Source organism: Vombatus ursinus, unplaced genomic scaffold (genome assembly GCF_900497805.2).
Source record: "Vombatus ursinus unplaced genomic scaffold, bare-nosed wombat genome assembly UNPS02014799.1, whole genome shotgun sequence".
NCBI classification, from domain to species: domain Eukaryota; kingdom Metazoa; phylum Chordata; class Mammalia; order Diprotodontia; family Vombatidae; genus Vombatus; species Vombatus ursinus.
In genome coordinates, this window is record NW_020954577.1 from 28,498,703 (window position 1) to 28,519,470 (window position 20,768).

The 20,768-nt window shown below is 41.3% G+C and overlaps 1 protein-coding gene across 9 annotated transcripts; it reads left to right on the top strand.

Annotated features, from left to right (window-relative positions):
* Nucleotides 1–56: 56 nt before the first annotated feature.
* Nucleotides 57–10,769, top strand: ASTE1 (asteroid homolog 1). 9 transcript variants are annotated; one of them, XM_027872159.1, is made up of 7 exons: nucleotides 57–144; nucleotides 1,141–1,538; nucleotides 2,112–2,245; nucleotides 3,519–4,844; nucleotides 6,447–6,657; nucleotides 7,375–7,567; nucleotides 8,852–10,769. In XM_027872159.1, the coding sequence occupies exons 4-7, from the start codon at nucleotides 3,540–3,542 to the stop codon at nucleotides 9,183–9,185; spliced, it is 2,043 nt and encodes a 680-aa protein (XP_027727960.1). In that variant the 5' UTR covers nucleotides 57–144; nucleotides 1,141–1,538; nucleotides 2,112–2,245; nucleotides 3,519–3,539; the 3' UTR covers nucleotides 9,186–10,769. The 9 variants fall into 9 exon arrangements, with proteins under 9 accessions (XP_027727960.1, XP_027727963.1, XP_027727967.1 ...); XM_027872162.1 differs by having other exon boundaries at nucleotides 2,116–2,245; XM_027872166.1 differs by having other exon boundaries at nucleotides 8,911–9,197.
* Nucleotides 10,770–20,768: the final 9,999 nt, after the last annotated feature.

Below are 20,768 nucleotides of genomic sequence, written 5' to 3' on the forward strand. Positions count from 1 at the left end.
GCCACTTCCGGTGCCTTAGTCTCGCGCTAGCCGTGTTCCGCCAGGACTTCCGGCCGTGAACTTCCTCGCCCACTCTGCACAGCTGGGCCCTTGGGCGCACGAGGAAGAGCCGGTAGGGCCCGCGGCCGCTGCCGCCACGCGGAGGTAGGAAGGAGGCCCGGATGGAACGCTGGGGGGGTGGGGGGGGCAGGGAGGAGGAGGGGGCGGGGCGGAGCCTGGATTCCTTCCTGCTCATTTCAATGCGAGAGCAATTATCGAGCCCTGTCTGTATGCAGGGCGGCTGGGTGGCGCTATGGATAGAGCGCCTGGCCTGGAGTCAAGGAGGCACGAGTTCAAATGCGGCCTCAGATAGCCATGCGACCCTGGGCAAGTCAGGGTCGTTTCCCCGCAATGAATGACCCCCGGACACCAAGAAGATGGAGTCCCGTTGTCGGGGTCCGGGGGAAATGCAGCGAGCAGTGTCCGAGCCTCTTGGCTGGCCGCGTTGTTGTCCTGGGCGCCCCAGGAGCGACACGAGCCTCAAAGCCCATGAGCGACCCTTAAATCGCTTTAAACTGAGGTTGAGAGCTGCGCCACACACCGGGCCACGAGGTTACTGCTTCTCGTGACCCCACGTGGGGTTTTCTTGGCAGAGATCCTGGAGTGGCTGCCTTCTCCGGCTCATTTTACAGATGGGGAAACTGAGGCACGCAGGGCGACGTGACTTGCCCAGGGTCACACATCTAGTAAGTGCCGAGTGTTTGGGCAGAGGCTGGATTTGAACTCAGGTCCTTCTGACTTCCTGGGCGGTGCTCTATACACTGTGCCACCTACCTGCCTCCAGTGAAGCTTTTTTAAAAAATTTCCAAATGGCACCAACTAATAATGATTTCTAGGGGTGGGGAAATGAACAATACTGGTTCCAAATATAATATTCATATATAAGGCAGCCGTGGTCCAATGACAAAAAAGAAATGGCATCCTATGTCTAAAAGACCCACAGCTTCTAAAATTGCAAAAGACATTTCTAAAATCTCAAATCATTACTTCCCACACAAATTAATCCTTTAAGATTCCATGGGAAATGAAGCTTATTTCTAAATGATTGGTCAGCTAATTAGAATTTCAAGGGACACTGAAAATTTCCATTTTGTTCAGCAGAAAATGATAATCAAAGATGCAAAGGGAGACTCTGAAACACCATAAATTGTGTGTGTACCTTCTGAGGGGGAACTCCCCTGACAAGTGAAACAACCCTGATTAGTCACATTTAATGAGGAGGTGAGCTAAAAGTCTTGAGCTCCTCCTGCTAAGAAGGTGGCTTGATCTTGAAACACCTGATTTAAGGTGTGTGAGCCTCCCTTCCCATCTTTGATTACCGTTCACCGCAGCTGGTGACCGGCAAAGTGACCCATCTGGCTCAAGGTCTCCTGGAAAGTGTTCCTCCTTGGGGAGTACACCCTGGTGAAGTTTTCTTACCTGTAAAAACGGCCTTTCTTGGGAAACCCTCAGCTGAGATTTTGAATCTCTCCTCCAGTATGAACTTTGACCTTCTCTAGGTAAGAATAATATATGTTCTGTGTCTGTTGTGAGTGTTTCTATGTGCTGCAGCTTCCAGTAATTGGCTACTCCCACAGTGAGGTTGTCAATAGCTTGTATGTTTTTATAAATGTTGAAATTATTCTAGTGAGAATCTGAGTAGCGTTCTTTGAAATTCGTTTTAAGAAAGTTAAAAACATATAGGCAGATTTGAAAGTAGTAGTATCAGTAACGTTTCATGGGATTTTTTTTTTTTGTATGTACTTCCATGATTAAAAACCAAGCTGCTTTTTCCCTATTGTGGCTAATCAGCAGAAGAGGGGACGGTGGGGGTGGTAACTTGTCTGTGGCCCTAACCTGCCAATTTGTTTGGGTTGGGAGAAATGGTCTCTAGGTTCTAAAACAGCCCCTCCCCTTGCCTTCTATTAGCATAACCAGAGTACCAGGCCTGTAGGTAGGCTTTCCAGCTGAACCACATGACCCTTTGGGAGGGATTCCTGAAACCTTAACAGGAGACCTTAACCTTGGAGACCATATCTTTAAAAAAAAAAAAAAAAGTAAGAATTTTGGTGTTTTTTTGTCTTTTTTTTTAGAAAGACTCATCATAGTATGGGACAGGGGAGAACTGCACATTGAATCGGTGATGCCAAAAAAAGCAAGTGTTTAAGTTCTGTGACATCTGGTCTAAGACAAAAACTAATTGAGCCGGGGAGTCACTGTGGCCCAGGTAGGGCTCTTTTAATTATCAGACATTGAAAGATTTAAGGCTAGTTGTATGGGACAGAAATCCCAAGCACATAAGCAGCTAGTACCTTTGGAGTAGATTGATGGAGATGGCCACAAAAATTCAGTCTTCAGATAGCATCTGCTCAGTTTCTCCCCAGGTCCTCGACCCTGCTTTACTTGCTTCCTTCCTTACTTCTTCAACCCTGCCTCCATCTTTGATCTTGCCTCCAGCCGGCCTTAACCCCTTCCTCTCCAACTTCCTGGGTCTCTTGGCTCATTCCCCCTTACGTAATTATCCCACCCTCCCAGCTGCTTCTGTGAAGTCTCCTGATTCCTGCCTATTCCAGAGTTACTCTGGAAATTGCAGCTCAAAGAAGCCCTAGCTGGTCCCCAGCTGTGGCCAATGAAAATTCTGAGAAACACGTCTCCAAGTAATGAAGAAATTAATTTACTCGGTCGGCTGGCCAACAATCAATAAATTAATGGTCACTGATTGGCCTATTTAATAAACTAATTTCTTCATTACTTGGAGCCCTGTTTCAGAATTTTCATTCACCACAGTTAACAATACAAGAGGACACCCCTGGGCGTCTTGAGTACATTTTCTTCTAGAATACAGCCTTCCAAACTTACTAAGTCTTTCATTCTCTCTCAACTCACCTTATGTTTCTTGTTCTTCTAATTTAGTTAAATTATGAAACTGAAGTTTATTTTTTTTTACCTTTGGATTTATCTTTTGAAAAAGGGTTCCTTTTCTTTTTTCTTTTCTTTTTGTGAGGCAATTGGAGAGGGGGTGGTGTTAAGTGACTTGCCTAGGGTCACACAGCTATAAGTGTCAAGTGTCTGAAGCTGGATTTGAACTAGGCTCTTCGGGACCGCTGCTCTATCCACTTCGACCTGGGTATCGTCAGAGCTCCTAACATAGTTTCTAGTTGGTTGTTATTGTTTGTTTGGTTTGGGTTTTTTTAGGCAATTGGGGTTAAGTGACTTGCCCAGGGTCACACAGCTAGCAAATGCCAAGTGTTTGGTCTGAGGCCGGATTTGAACTCAGGTCCTCCTGACTTCAGGGCCAGTGATCTATCTACTGCGCCACTTAGCTGCCCCCCCAGTTGGTTTTTAGGATGGTGGAAAGCACTCACTTTTATACCCAGTGTCCCAAAAGTCTTAATGCCATTTTAAGCCCGGGGACAGATATCCTTCTTCAGTCTTCAGGAGCCTTCAGGATTCCAACAACTTCATTGAAAACTTGGTGTGTATTTTTTTTTATCTTGAAGGCAGTTCCTTAGAGCATCAGCATGGGTATCCGTGGACTAATGAGCTACGTGGAAGATCACAGCAGTCAATTCTTCGTTGATCTGAAGTTGAGGGACACCAAAATTATCATTGACGGCTATGCACTTTTCCATCGACTGTGTTTTGATTCAAATGTGGACCTCCAGCACGGGGGAGACTATGATTCTTTTACCGATGTTACTCAGAGATTCTTTGAATCACTCTTTGCTTGTAAAATTCATCCATATGTTGTATTAGATGGAGGCTGTGACGTTTCCGATAAAAAACTCCTCACCTTAAAAGACAGAGCCCGGGAGAAGATCCAGGTGGCACATTCCCTTTCTGTTGGTGGGAGAGGAAATCTACTGCCTTTACTCATCCGTGAAGTATTCATTCAAGTCTTGAACAAGCTTCACGTAGACTTTGTCCAGTGCTTCTCAGAAGCCGACAGAGACATTATGACACTTGCTAACCATTGGAATTGTCCTGTATTAACGATGGATAGTGATTTTTGCATTTTTGACCTGAAAGCTGGCTTTTGTCCTCTGATTGGTTTTCAGTGGAAAAACCTGACTGTGATTAAAGATACACTTCACTACTATATCCCTGCCAGACGCTTCTCTGTAGATAAGTTCTGCAGTCATTTCAACAACATGAATAAAGCCCTGCTGCCTCTCTTTGCTGTGCTGTGTGGTAATGACTACATCAATTTGCCTGCCCTGGATACAGTCGTCAGTAGAATGAGTCTCACCCCTGGAACCTCCAACACCAAAGGGAGAAAGCACCAGCGGATTCTGGGACTCCTGAACTGGCTGTCTAATTTTAATGAGCCCGCTGAAGCCTTAAATAATTTTGTGAAGTGCCTGAAGACGAACGATAGAGAAATGGTTAGAGAGCTGCTTTGTGGTTCAATGGAGGAATACCAGCCATCTCCAGTGAAGCTGCAGGATTTCTTCCAGCATGGTGCTTATGTATCTCCCTGTGCCACCAACCTGGGCTTACCCGAATGGATACAGCTGGCTTTGGCGAAAGGGCAACTTTCTCCTTTTGTTTGTGATGCTTTGTCATTACGGCGGACTATTCTTCAGACACAGGTGGAGAACATGCAGCGTCCAAGTGCCCACGTCGTCTCTGTGTCCATTCGGAAAGTCATATATGGGCTTCTTCAGAATTCTTCTCCAGATCTCAATAATGTGTCCCAGAGCACAGTGTCTAAACAACCAATGGCTTTTAGTGAGGTAGAAAGGATTGATAAGAATATTGGAACAGTAGTTACTCATGCAGTGAAGCTCCCAGAGGAATATCGGGAATTAGGCAGATTGACTGAGGTAAGTGTTTCAGGATTGTGGTAGTAATGGCCCTGCATATGGGAGCTATAGATCATCAGTGACCGATTCATATTCTAGAATGTGGGTTGTGGGAGTCAAAGAATCTGGAGCCTGTTGCCCCCAGTAGTAATAGGGAAGTTAGGAAGATGGGGTGAGGAGTGAGGGGGAAAGACAATGAGTTCAGTTTTGGACATGTTGAGTTTAAGAAGTCTACTTGACATCCAATTTGAGGTGTCTGAAAGGCAGTCGGAGGTCAGTAGAGAGGTTGTGGGGGCCGGATAGGTAGATTATAGAATCATCAATAGAGATGGAAGTTAAATCCATGGGAGCTGATGAGATGACCAAGTGAGGTGGTATAAAGGGAGAAGAGAAGAGGGCCCAGGACAATCCTGAGGGACACCTGCAGTTAGAGGGCATGATCTGGAGGATACAGCCAAGAAGAGATTCAGTGACTTGTGATACATCATAATCAGGTAAGTAGAATCAGCCTGAACATCCCCCAACTCCTAGTGTAGTGTCCTTTCCACTATACCACACTGCCTTTTCCTGGGCAGAGAACAGTAATAAAAACCATCCTCACGCATTGGAGTGGTAAGGGACCTTAGCAATAATACCGCAAGACCCAAAAAGTCTTCATGGAGTTGTAAGCATAAGTAGGTTATGGGGGACACACTATATAATCCAATCTAACAGATGGAAAAAGTAACTTGGTCACAAACCACAATACCTATGTCAGGTCCATTACCCTTTCCGTTCCACCACTGCCTTCAAAACAATATGTAATAAGGGTGGTGAAGTGGCGTAGAGTGCTTGGCACAGTGTAGAGAAAAGGAAAGATGTCTCTGCTCCTCTGGCTGGGGTCATGAGGAAAGGGACTGTAGAGGAGGGAGCACTGATGTGTTCCTTGGACGGTGGGTAGGATTTAATTTGTGGAAGTGGTGATGTAGAAGGCACGGTGTGGCCAAAGGCCTGGAGGTGAGAGAAACACACAGGCAGGCCGGGCAGTGTGACTGACAGCTCAATCTCACTGTGTTCTACATAAAATCCATCCTCTCCCAAGTCCTGTTCGTCCTTACCTGTTTTTTGCCACTGGGTCCACCATCTTCCCGGTCCCCCAGACTTCAAACTTCATTTAGTTATTTAAAGGTAGGATCTAAGCAGCTTAGAAAAAGCACTGGCTCTGGGGTCAGGAGTTCAGATCCTGCCCCTGAAACCACCTGTGTGACCCTGTACACTTCCCCTCCCTAAGCCTCAGTTTCCTCATCTCTAAAATGAAGGGGTTGGGCTCTCGATCGGTGAACCTATGAACAGACTTAATTTTTATAAAAATAACCCCTACCTCAGAAGTTTTGTGTAGGAATCCAGTTAAATGAGATATGATATGTGGAAGGCATTTGGTAAGCCTTCAAGAGCTCTGCATGTGTGAGCTATTTTTGTCCCCCAAAGCTACAAGCGTGGTCCTTTCATCCAGTATTTAACACCGTAAGCTTAACAGTTGAAACTGATGTTTCATTTGTATTGTTTAATCCTATATTTGCACACAAGAAAAAGCATCAAGTTTCTCTAAACGTGACTGAGACCCCGTGTGCTGTGTGTTTTCAGCTTTCTCTCTCTAAGCGCAAGAGTCTTCTGCTAGAAACCCTGAAAGTGAAAGAGGGTGTCTTGGACCCGCTCCCCGCGTCCTGGAAGCTGCCTGTCGCTGTCACTTGCTTTTGGTTGCAGTCCTTAGAAGCCAAAGCCACACTGCATCATGTGCAGGCTTTACTGATGGGGATGCTGTGTGGGCAGCTGCACAAGATGACCCGTGAGCCTGGTGGGTGTCTGGAGTCTACAGCGTGTGCTCTTCCAGGAATTCGTTTATACTATACCTGAAATTTAGAAAAGGCGGGGACGGGAGAGAGAGAGGGTGACGTTCTTTATCGATTCATAGCTTCTAATGTGATAGGACCACCATCTGCCACATTGATGCTCCCTGACCCGAGCTTATGCAGATAATGTGTTTTTGATATACAGAACATTTGCCCATTTCATTTCTTCCTCCAGATTCAGAGAGAATGGTCATTGTATTTCACCAGAGATGCTGCCAGTTCAGGAGTGATTTCTTTCCTGAGATGGTTATCTATCACTGCTGTCTGTAATAAAACAAATGCCTACAACTACAGAAAATTGTATAGTCATATTCTAGCTTCCCCCCATAATCTTCAGTTAATATATGATCAGGAATGGGAAAAACAGCATGGGCTTATATGGTGTAAGACTTTGTCCTGGAAATATGACCGGTGTTCTGGAAACTATTCTAAGCCAAGTATTTGGCACAGTTAAGTTTAAGATTCAGAAGAGAATTTTCAGTAGAGTATTTGAATTCAGATGCCTTCAAAACTCAGGTATTTAAAATTAAAGTAGCAAAGTGTCAGAGTAGAGAAGATTTTTCACAATAAAAATGGTGTTTCCATTTGGTCATTGCCTTTGAGTCTGTATAGGTAGAGACCATCTGAAAGCCTTTGCAAACACTACTTTCTTTTTCCTCTAGATAATGAGGGATTGCATGTGGATGGGGCTAAGCTGCTGTGTGACCAGTTTCTTAAAGTGAAAGAAAATAAACTGCAAAGAAAATTGAATTTGGATACAGCCCATGTGTTCTGTCAGTGGCAGTGCTGCCTCCAGATGGGATTCTATCTCAATCAGCTTCTATTGACACCTTTACCAGAGCCCGACCTCACGTGGTAAGATAAGCCAGTTGCAATTACTCCAGGCCCAGAAAAGTGCAGGAGAGGGATAAGGATCAGATTTCATTTGGGGGGGGAGGGGATTAGGACTCTTTGACTTCAAGCCCACTGTTGTGATGATAGCAAAATAATTATTTCCTGGTCTTTCTCTGTTAATGGGTCAGTTAGGTTGTTTTTCAAAAGCAGTACTGTCTTTCCATCCTAAGAGAAAGCTCTAGACCAGTAAATTCATAGTGCCAGACCAAAAAATTAGGACTTGTTCTACAGTTGGTCAGTTTAGGCCCCCAAATCTAGATGTTTTGTTCTGTTTTGGGTGGTAAGTCCCCACCACACCCTTATGAAGTTCTAGCAATTTTTCTGTAATTAAGTCTTTTTTTTTTTTAAGGCAGTTGGGGTTAAGTGACTTGCCCAAGGTCACACAGCTAGTAAATGTCAAGTGTTTGGTCTGAGGTCAATTTTGAACTCAGGTCCTCCTGACTTCAGGGCCGATGCTCTATCCACTGCACCACCTAGCTGCCCCTCTATAATAAAGTCTTAAAAGAATTAGCTGGAACACTGAAAAATTTAGTGTTGTGGCCATGGTCACTCTGCTTGTGTGTGTCAGAAGCAGAACCTAGGTCCAGATTTTCTTGTTTAAAGGTCAGCTCTTTAGGGCAACATGGTACAGTGGAAAGAACCCTGACCTCCAGAGCCAGGGAACCTGGGTTCAAATCTCACTTCTGTAACTTTGCCAAGGTCCCTTAAATGCCATGAGGCCATTTCTTTGCACTGGATGGCCTGAGAACCATTCCAGCTCCCTATCGATCCTCTGTGTTGTGCCTGTCTCTTCAGTGGACATACCTAACCAGTTTCTACTGTTGAGTGATAGTTGTTTTAAAATGAACTACTTGATCTTATTTCTAATAACTGGCTTTTCTAATCTAGCGAGTTTGTTTTAAATTTATTGACAAGCCTGCTTACCCTGACACTATCTGTAACCTGAATTTCTAGCATTTTACTCATTAATAAGTAAGTACATTAGATGCTTCCAGGTCAAGACTAACTTTTGTGACCTTTCCGTCCTCAACGGGACTGTAGCCAGAAGTTAGTTCTTTTAGGGAAGACTTTACACAGCTTCAGAAGTAAATAAATAGAGGGATCCCTTGAGTATCTAATTGGAATTTTCACCCTACTGTGGCTTACTGCAAAATGCCAAAATTCTCGGTGCAGTTTGAAGCTATGGCATCTGTCCTCTCGTCCCTCAGCGAGGGCAGTGATGTGCTTTCTTTTCCACTTGGACAGGCTCTACAGTGGGACTCTAGTCCATGGGCTCTCTCAAGAACTTTCTGCTTCATCCTCAGCAGAAAGCATCCTGAGCGTGTGCCCGAGAGCGTGGCAGCTTTACAACCAGCTCTTCCATGCCCTGAAATCTGCTGTCCCTTCAGAATGCCTTTCCCAGAAGGAAAAGTCAAAAACCAGAAAGAAGAAGCCAAGGAAGAGGGACGCCAGCCGGACGAAGCACCGAGTGGGCATCTCCTTGGGAACCGGGTCCTTACATGATCACGTCAGCAACAGTTTTGGGCTCCTCACAGTAGATGACTCTGAGGATCACGGTCAGGGGCCGGAGCTGGAGTGAGTCCAGAAGTGTTTTCAGTCTCATGGATCGTGACTGTCCCAGTCGTTTCCTTCCAGAGATCAGGCTTTCAGGTTTATTCTCTAAATCAATCATGCTGCAGGGATTTCAGCACGCCCATCACTTGGTAGTGCTCAGTCCAGTTCGAACTTGGGGAAGACGTCAATGTGAAATGATAATTACTTGAAATCTCTCTTATGGTCCCCTTTGTTTGGCTAATAGTTATAACAGATTCTTGAACTGCAGCAGCTCTGGCTGTATGTGGGTGTGGTGTGTGGGTGTGTATATGCAGGTATGTATATTTTTAGATGGACCAGACATACATAGAAGTGTGTATGTATACGCATGTATATACAGAGATTTTTTTTAAAGATTTTATATTCTACCCATCCTGTTAAAACCCCTATAATGTGTGTTTTGCCCCCGGGAATGCTACAGTGTAGCCCTGGAACTGCCACAGATTAACTGTTACAGGGAGCCAGGTAATTGCTATTTCTAAAATTATTTATTTTTATAATGCTTTTTATATGTTTTCATATGCAATTTACACTAAAAATAAAATTTCATGGCCTAAAACCAGAATGGTTTGGTCATGTGTGTTTTGTTACGGCTAGAGCATCCCACGCACCTCCCTTGTACCTGTGTTGTAATCATTAGATCGTGGAGAAAGTAACGCAGGGACTGCACCATGGAAGAGAGCACACTCTTCAGGGAAAGGTTTTCAGTCTAGCAGGCTCTGAATTTTCAAAGAGCAATTTTCATCTGACTCCAACTTTCGCCTTAAGCTCTTAGCTCTGGACCTGCTGCATGAGTGTTTTTTTGGCATGAGATTATCTATAAATTAATATCATTGCTGGTAATGCATTTGAAAATGGATTAAGGTGTTTATCTGTGAACTAGGTCTGAGGTAATAACGATTTAGTCTTTTTGGAAGTGGGAAACACAACAAGCTGATGTGAAAATGAAGAGGGCGGGAGCTTTGGGACAGACAGCTATTGGTGTTTTTTAAATAGTCTCTAGATAAACATGTTCCTTGAAGCCTTACATGCAAATTTATGTTTCTTAATTGGTCATGAAACTGTTTTCATAATTTTATACATTATTCATTTTGGCTTTACTCACTAAGGAATTTAAGTTATTTAATGATTATCACTGGCATTTAAATACTTGGTCATTATTCATTCATAAGCTACTGGGAATTTGGGAGAAGTATAATAAAACAGAAAAGGCTAAACAGCATAGCAGGCATTCATTAGTATAAATAAAAGCACAATCGGATCCATGGAAAGGAGAGAAGAGAGAGATTACACACGCAAGGATGTGGGAAGTTATTTACTGAGGGTAAGGTGTGGTTGACAGCAGCCTCTTATAGGTCACTCTGATAAGTAATCACTCTCAAGCCATCGTCTGTCTAGGAGCACTAACCAAATTAGTGCATGAAATGTAGGCCTTAATTGGTTGTCTAGTTATTTGCTTCCTATTGGCACGATTTTGTAAAAAAATCTCACTACCAGGGACGAGAGAACTGAAAGAAGGATGTTAAATGTTTTGTTGTATGTCTACAGTTAAACTATTCTAATAATTTTTTCCTTGTAAATTAACACAAGTTTTAAAAGGCCATTGGCAACAACAACAACAAAAAGTTTCTTCATATGTAAGGTTTGTTGTTTGTTTGTTTTTTTTTTTAAGTTGATTTAATAACTAGTGATTGATTTCCCCCATTCGTCAAGACTTAGAGTGAGCATGAGGTGAGGATACTATTGCGAGTCTTGTTAAGACCTGGACATTCTCTAACTTTGTGTTGCTTGATAAGTAGTGATAAAGGACATGGCTCTGTGTCCATCCCACCCCCTGACTCTTTCCAGGCCCTCTTGCTCTTCTACTTTTCTTGGGACAGGCTTTGCTCACACACCTCACCTACGCTCAAAAAGGTGGCTGTGCTGCTACAACTCGACTCTTGGGGACCCGGAAGAATACGATTGAGGGGATGCTATTTAGAAAAGTAGCTCCTGAACCCTCACTGACGTGTTTCCTGTTTAAACAAATCAATCACAGTGATATGATTAACTCAAACATGAAACGTTTACCCAATGAGAAAACGGGCAAGAATCATCAGAACCATAAACCGTAAACCTGGGTCAACTCTCCCACCAATGCACAAAGGGGAAGATGGACACAAACTTAGAGAAACCCAGCAGTGAAGCACACTCATGTGTGTGGGGCAGCTCGTGTCACAACCAGACTCCGTTACAGGCCTGGATGTTTCTGGTCTTTGTAGGGAACGGTCCCTACCATAGCTCCTTTGGGACAGAACCCCACCCTGAGCCTCTCTCTGTCCTGTTGGATAAAAATGCTTCTCTACCAATCTTGGGCTTGAAATAGTTAAATTCTTTTAGCTTACAGCAGCGGTACGTCTGGGATCTTCAAGCTTCCCAAGCTGGCTTTCTGGGCTCTCTTCTGTTATCTCAATTTCTGTGAATTAAAAGCTATTTTCTCAAGTAGTTTCTGATACTTCAAATCAGGGTCACCTCATATCTAATTTAGGTTGAGAAACCCCAAATCTAACCGGTCAGGTATAACAAAAATACTTAATATCCAACAGTCCCATGGTTACAGATTAGTTCTTTGATTCAGAGTTTCCCAGCAATAAATTTTCTGATCCTCAAATGCTGGATGCAAATTATTTGTTGGGGCACGTAAACTGCAACCATCTTTACCATTAGCTAGTGCCTTTGCCTCTGAGGGCCGTGCTTTCGTTCACCTCCTTTCAGAATCTTCCTTTATCACCTTTATCTAAGGGGCTCCTTTTCTCCTATTAATTTTAGTGATTTTCCCCAAGCTGCTTTTTTAAGTATGTCACACAAAATGTCCTTTTTCCTGCTCTTTTCAGTAAATATCCCCATAAGAAAAGGACAGTAACTTAACACTTGTAATTGATCTGTTTTCAAATTTTCTGTTCATGTTTATATATCCTTATGACCTTGAGATGGAACTGGGGTGAGTTAAGGATTTTATATAAATGGCTTTTACTGAGCCAGATTGGAGCCTATATTCAGATTTTTCTTAAGATTACTTTTTTAAAAAGCCAGACTTGTAATTTCAATGTAAAGAACTCCTGATGATTAAACTCCCTCTCCCAAAAGTTGCCTGGTGGCTCTTAGAGGTTATGACTCCTTGTTTCACAGAGCCAAAAATGGGACTTCAACCCAAGTCTTGGCATTTCTGAGCCTGCCTCTCTTCATTATTTACTGCACTTTTATTTCCTACTCCTATTTTAAAATCCTTTATTTGGTAACTGGCTAGCACGTTCCCAGACATCACACATTCTTCTGAAAGGTTTCCTATCTTTGCTACTCTGTGTTGTACTGGGTATTTTTAGTAACCTATAACATGGCCTAGAGATGCTGGGCTCACTGCATCCCACTTCCAATCCAAAACTCGTTACATTATACTATGCTGTATCATGTGGAGACAATCTCTTGAAACATTCTACAAGCTTCAACTCTATAATTAAAAGTTATCTATGTCAGTAGTGATACATTGTATCATATCATAGCAACATGAAAAGACTGCTTCTCTAACATCGTGATCTTCTGAAGCTTTCTAATGTCTACAATTAATTCACTTCCATATTAAATGGGGTGTATCCGAAGTTAGTGATTGAAGGTTATTTTTTTCAGGAGAGAATATTGTTTTGTGTGAAGGATCACAATTTCAGAGGTGGAAGGAACCTCGCTGGTCACCTATTCTAAACCACATCTGAAAAAGAATTCCCCCTACAGCATACCCAACAATGGGTCATCCAGTCTTTGGTTTAAGACCTCCAACCAGGAGAAACTCACTGCAAACTGAGGCAGTCCAATCCACTTTTTATTGTTAGGACATTTTTCCTTACATCACGATTAAATCTATCTCTCTAACTTCTTCCTACTGTGGCCAAATAAAGCACGTCTAGTCACATTTTCAAATTTCCTTTTAAGTATTTCAACATCCCATTCTAGTCTTCCCATTTTCCCCATTGTATTTTCTCAAGCTAAAGATCTTCAGTTGTCTCAAATGACCCTCATTCCATGGATTGAAGAGCCTTTACTCTTCCAGTTAACCTTCCTCTGGTGTCCAGCTTATCAATGTATTTCCCAACCTGTAGTGCCTAGGACTGGGTACAATATTATAGCTATGATCTAGCTAGGTCACAATTACATTTGAGACTCTCATCTCGCTAGGACTGGAAGCTGTGCCTCTTGTTCTCAAGTCCTCTCATTAATTCCATCTATGGCATTCAAAGTCATGAAGAGTCTGAATAAACACTTGTATCTCCTCCTCCTATTAGAATGTAAGCAGGTCATTATCATTACCATCTATGCCCACTTCCAATTGCTCAAATGTACTGACCCTTATTTATAGGCTTCTCTCAGTTCCTGTGTTTGCATTTCAAAGTTTTAGCTCAGCTCTGGTCTTTTCATCACTTAGAATAGAATGCTTGAAAGCCTTCTATTCCATTAAATTTCTTTTCCACAAAAAAAAAAATTATTCTACTCAGATTTTCAAGGTAAATAATTCTTGTAAGTCTTAAATCTTTTCCCTTTTGGAATTCCTTATTTCAAGATTTTCTCTGCTTTGTATTGTAGCTGTCAAGTCTTGTAAGGGTATTGACTTCTTGCTACTTGAACATTTTCTTTCTGGATGCTTGCTCTGTGTGTGTGTGTGTGTGTGTGTGTGTGTTTTACCTGGAAGCTCAGGACTTTAGCTATGGCATTCCTGGAATTTTCATTCTAGGATTTCTTTCAAGAGGTGATCAGTAGATTCTATTGTCACTTTACCTTCTGGTTATGGATAATTTTCATTTATAATTTTTTTTTTTAAAAACAAGTCACACTTTATTTTTGACCATAGTTTTCAGGTAATCTAATTACCTTTAAATTGTCTTTCTTTGACCTGTTTTTTATGTCATTTGTTTTTGAAAGTAGATACTTTAAATTATCTTTTTTTTTCCAATCTTTTGATTTTGTTTTAGCATTTCTTATTATCTCATGGAATCAATGATTTCTCTTTGGCCTATTCTAATCGGTTCATAGGACAACTTTCTATTTTTCTTCCAGATGCTAGATAACTAAGGTTTTCCACCTTCTTCACCAAAGTATGTACATTCCTTCCAATTCTTTCTTCTAGAGCTTTCAGCTTATAATTTCATATTTTATCTGCTGTTTAATTTCTTCCAGGTACTCTTATAGTTTTTGTAGCCAAGTTTATTTTTTTCACTTAAATTCTGCTTATAGTTGTAGTGGAAGTATTTTCTTCTTATAGAATTATCTCTTGGATATCTTATAATCCATCATACTTCATTCAGCCTGTTCAGCATCTTCCATTTATTCATACTACCAACTTGAGTCCCTGATTTGGTGCTTGGGTCAGGCTGTTCCTGCTCACAAACTCATGAATGGAGTGCTCAAGAATGATTTGGTCCTGACCTCAGTTTTCCAAGTTTCCTACCTCCTAGCTTTTCTCTCACCTGGTATATGCACTCACAGCTCTAGCGGCTTTCAATGGGAAAGCTCTATGATCTTCCCAACCCATGGAGATGTCCCCAGTTATGGCAATGCTGCAGTGTCCTGACCTCCTATAACATACCCTATCAGAAGACCCAGTCACCCATCTACCCTGTGGCTTCCCCCACCTGGATGCTACTGCTGATATCTAGCCTGTTTACTTGAGATCATGCTGGATGCTCTGTATCACCTATAGCTTGTAGCCTTCTTTTTGTAACATCCTAGACTGAATAAAATAGCTTACTAGTGTTTCTCTTCGAATTTCTTTTTTTTTTCTCCTTTGGAATAGCAAATTTTATATTTGATATCAAGTTTGATCTATTGCCCATTTTAGATTATTGCTGGCATAAAAAAATGAGAGAGCTAGACACCTATTTGATTTTACGCAGTCATCTTAACTGGATGGCAGAGTAGATTCTTTTAAAAATGCACATTTCATTGAACTGAATTGAGCAGCAAGAAGATTTGGCTTAGCCAGACAAAAGTGAAAATCAAGGTGGATAGGAATGACGGGGCCAAAAGGCCCCAAAGGCTAGGTTAAGGAATTTAGCTCTTATGTAGTAAGTATAGCTCGTGTTTGAACAAAAGGATGACACCTTTGTTTAGGTCAACATGACCTTTCTATATTACTGTAACTTTCTTAGCTGGTTTCCTAGCTTCCAATTTCTGCCTACTCTAATCACTCCTAGACACAGCTGTTAGAATGATCTTTCTCCAACACCATTTTCTCACTGATAGTACAAGTACATAATTGCTATTTTACAGACAAGAGTTTGGTATCTAAGGTAGACAACTAAAAAAAATATAAGACCAAAAGCCATTTTCCCCAGCTGCATCAAAGGATACAAACAAACAATTCTCAAAAGAATTGCTGCAAAGTATTCACAACCACATGAAAGAATGTAGCAAATCACAAATAACAAAAATGCCAATCAAATCAATCCTGAGGTTTCACTTTCCACCCAGCCAATTGGCAAAGATGACAAAAGATGGGAATCCTTAATGGTGGAGGATGGGCACACTAATGCAATGTCGGTGGAGCTATAAATCGGTACGACGACTCTGGAAAGTAATTTGTAATTATGGAAATAAAATTACTAAAATGCTTTGACCCAGAGATTCCCATTGTAAGGCATATACACCAAAATAATTACAGCAACGCTTTTTTTTGGTAGCAAAATTTGAAGAAAAGTAGATCAACTGAGAAATGGATAAACAAGTTGTACACGAATGGAATGGAATATTATTATGCTGTGAGAATTGACAAATATAATCAATATGGATATTCCATAAAAAAGCATGGAAAGATGTATATGAACTGATGCAAAGTGAAGTCATCAAAGCCAAGAAATCAATATACACAACTATGACAATGTAAAAAAAACACTACGACAAAACAATTAAAACTAAATATTTACAAAATTACAAAAATCAAGCTTGGCCCCCAAAGAAAAGATAGGAGAAGACCCCTCTATCTATTCCTTGGCAGAGGCTGGGAACCATAGGTTCCCAAATAACATCAGAGTATTTTAAAATATTAATCCATTTTGCTGAATTATTTTTTCTCCTTTCCCCACTTTTAAAAAAAAAAATTCTTTGATACATGGGATAAATCTCTGAGAGAGGGGAGCATAGCCATAGAAAGAAAGTAAGGTGAGTAAAAACAAACCAATAATCTATTTTTTAAAGGAAGGTGAACCAAATCACTAGTGTCACTCAAGCAAGGAAAAAAAGAGTTTCAAGGAGAAAGTGGTTAAAGATATCACATGCATCGAAGAAACTCAGAGGGAAGAGAACAGAAAATATCCTGAGAGCAACTTCATAGAGTGTTGACCATGGAGGCCAGGTTGCAAAATTTGAAGAGGAAGCAACGGGAGGAAAATGCCAGTTCAATAAGCTTAGCTACAAGAAGTAGGAAAAAACAGGGAAGGAATTGGAGAAGATGGCAACCATCAAAGGAAGGAGTTTAATCTTCTCCAAACAGGAGAAACCTGGGCATGTTTAAACAAAAGGCAAGAAACAACGCACCGTGGAGAGCCCCTCTTCAATATTTCGTGGGGAAGTAGAAGGTCACGTCTTCCTCCTTGTAGTCACTGGTACCGCGTCCAGATTACTGCCCCAGTAGTCCATTATAACAGTGCCTCACATGCTCCTTCCAGATGTCATCTCTACCATATTTGATCTACACCCTAGATTTAGTGAGGTTCCATCCACATAATAACTAACTCATTCATGGCACCTATTTCAGTACATTCTTTTGGGTCCAGAATAACTAAAACAGCAGATACTCTCAGGGACCAGAGACCGAACAAAAAGTAGCTGTAAATACATCTTTTTTCATGTAGCTCTGAAGTTGAGCAGACTTTCATAAAGCCTATGCTTCCTGGAACCAGAACAAACATGTTAAAATTGTATTCCTTTTTCCATCACAATCAGGAAGATGGATGTTGTACATTTATGTATTTATTCCATAATGTCTTTTTGTTTTAGTTTTAGGTTTTTTTGTTTGTTCGTTTGTTTTGGCTAGGCAATGGGGTTAAGTGACTTGCCCAGGGCCATACAGCTATATAACATATTTTTTGAAATCCCATTTTAGTTCATCTAACTCAATCTACTAGCTTGTACTATGTGCCACCTTAGAAGTGAAATACTATTTCTCCTGGGCAGACTTCATAAGAAAAAAAACAAAACAAACATTCCCTCATGTCCACAGCTGCTTTACTGTACCACAGATGATAATTGCTTTTGCCCCTTTTCTTCAAGGCCGCAATTTATGTTCAAATCTAGGCCAAACTAGCTATAGAAAAAATTTAGATATGAACTTCAACATTTGGAAAGAAGGAAGTTGGCAGTCTTCCAATCTGTTAAGGATAAAATAAAATTATAGGATCACAGATTTAAAGCTGGAAGGAACTTTTAGAGGTCATCGAGTCTACAGCCTCATTTTATAGATGAAGAGACTGAGGTCCAAAGAGCTGAAGTGATTTTCCCAAAGGCACACAAATAGTAAATGGCAGACCCAGAATTTGAACCTGAGTCCTTCAAGTTCATGTGCAGCTTTCTTTCCAATTATTCTCCATTGCCTCCTCAAAAACCACGTAAAAATATTTTAAGTTTTATTAAGGACTGCACATCCCAGAAGGTATAATAATATTAATAATGATAATAATAATAATAATAGTGACTACCATTTAGTGACTTAAATATCTCATTTTGTCCTCACGACCCTGGGAGATAAGTTGTATTATTGGTATCAGTCCAATCCCTACCAATCTTTGTTTACATTTGAAAACAGCTAGCTAGCTAACACTGGTATAGCGCTTAGGGTCTCCAAAGCCACCCTGGCAGGTGGGAGCCCTAACTCTGCAATCCTGTGTGAGGTTTGATTTGGTACAAAAAGCAAGGTAGCTAGAAATGCGTGATGCTCAGTACTGACATACACCATTTCAGATGTACTGAATGCTCACCTTTACTGCTGGACAGCAGCAGGGTGGAAAGTGCATCAGCCTTGGAGGCAGAACGCCTGGGCTAAGATTCTAGAAATCTTTACTCTTTGGGGCACCATTCATCCTGATTACAGTTCAGAGCCAGAAGGCATATTCAGAACCATCCCATCCAGCGTCTTCGTTTCACAGATGAGCAGATGGAATCCTAGAGAAGGTAAATGACATACAAGGTCCACGCTGGGGGTGAGGGGAACCCCAGGATTCTTGGACTTAAAAACTAGCACTTTTCCCATCAATCTAAGATACCTGCATTTCATTAAACAAAAAAAAAAAATTGTCCCGGGTCAAGATTTAGTAGTTAAGATTCACTAATTAAGATGTAATGTTATAATATAAATAATGTTAGACAGCTTATGTAGCGCAGCAGAGTTCTGGATGTGAAGTCAGAAGACCTGAGTTCAATCTAACCTGAGACACGTAGTATCTGGGTGGCCCCGGGGAAGTGGACAAGTAGTTTAACCTTTGTCTGCTTCTCTCCTTATCTGTAAAGTGGAGATAATAACAGCACCTTCCTCCCAGGGTGGTTTTGAGGTTCAAATGAGATATTTTTAAAAGTGCTTAACACATTGCATGGCACATAGTAGACTCTTAATAAATGTTCATTACCTTCCCTAACCTAATACTAACTATGCAAAAAGCTGCTGCTGCTGCTTGTCTTTTGTTCTCAAAGAAGACCATGACATCAGGAAGGTGATGCCATGACATGAAAGTGAATCAGAGTTAAGCGAGGGAGGGCTGTGCAAAGTCACCAGCCTCACTTTCTCCTCTGGAGCCATCTGGGTCCAGTGACCAGATATGGATCAGGACAATTGGAGATGGCCCTGGATGCAGTGGGGGACCTTAGCCTTTTCAAGCTGAGGTCTTCAACAGGTCTTAGTTTGGGGCAGCACCCATTCAGTATTAAGGCTTAATAAGATGCAGAGAGTTAAGAAAGTAAGGGAAAGCAAGTGGAGACACTGTTAAGGCCTTTGCCAGGACTTGGATTTTATAGGAGAATCAGATAATTGGACAAAGAAGGGTAAGAAATGGAAAAATCACATATTCATGGAATGATTTTTTTTCCTGTTCTTTCTGAACATTTTAAAACTCTGCTAGAACAGAACTCAAATGGACCATAGTATATTTTCTGTTCATTATACAAAAACATATTTCTAAAGATCAAAACAAATGGCAATTTCAAGGTTCAATCACTTTCTTCTCATGGCTGGCAAAACTTACATATGATAAACCAAAAAAACTCAATTTTTTTTCCTTCTATTTATCAAATGAGAGGACTGGACTCTGGTGCCTACATTTTTTCCTAGCAATAAAATCCCATGGTTAAACGTACACCTCCATAAGCAGAGCTTTGCTAATGGGTACAATACAAACCAGCCTGCCTTCTCCATGGGCTATGAATTGTGTATAGAATGAATGAGCTCAGCATCACTTTCTACTCACCTGGCATAAACTATGCTATGTTCGGAGCAAGCAGCTATTCCCAAGGCTAATGATACAGCTTACCAACATTTATTCCAGTGCTATAGAGGATGATTTTGCTGCTACATGCCTGATGCTCCTACCACTGAGATCTCCATCCTGCCAAACGTTAAAGTAACAGATGTCCTACTGATGGTTCTGAGGTAATTGCTTTCCAGGCAGTTACCTCAGTAATAAGGGCTCATTTTAAAAGCAAACTCAATTTAGTCGCACCATGGCTTGTTCTCCTGATGTCATATCAGGTCATCACTTGTCTTCAGGATGCTGCCCAAATTTTTAAAAACCTGCATGGAGAAACATTATAAAATGCAACTCCCTTCTTTTACATTGCCCTCTTGGATCTCCCATGTAAGTCAACCATTTTATGATGGTAAACGTATAGGAAGTAGAAATATAGATTAGGCACCTGGCTCACATTCAGATGCCTTGTGAGACATTGAGGCCATGTACCTAACGTTATAGGTACTTCTGGAAGGCAGTGGAGTAACACTGTTAAATGTAATTAGAGTTAGTTGTATTTTTTAAAGATAATTTCAGTATTTTAAGGGGAAAAATTGAGCAGAACTTCACTACAAGTCTCTGCTCAAAACACATCTCAGAAATCTATCCATGGTTATTAGGTTAATAAATGAAAGAAAATTACCTGTTTTTGAAAATCCAAAGAATTGAATGTACCTTTTAAGTTCTGCGTCCATTGAAACATTTCGGCCCTATGGTCATTAACAGACATCAAATTTCTTGGCCATCCTTATACACAGACATATCCTTGTTACCAAAATGCACCTCTTGCCTTGCCCGGCTCATCCCACCTCATTTCGAGGGGGTGAGGGGGAATGCCCCTGCAGCTGTTAAGATGCTTGGAATTTTATAGGAGTTTCTGCCTATTTAATTTTTGGTGAGAATATTGATAGCAACTTCCATAGCTGTGAAATTTACCTTATCTCTGTTGCCATTCTGAGACATGTGGTCAACAAGATAAGGCCCAGGCTGACAGATTATTCTTTTTCCAACCTTGCTTTTCCCTCCATCCAAATTACATATACATTGAACAGTCA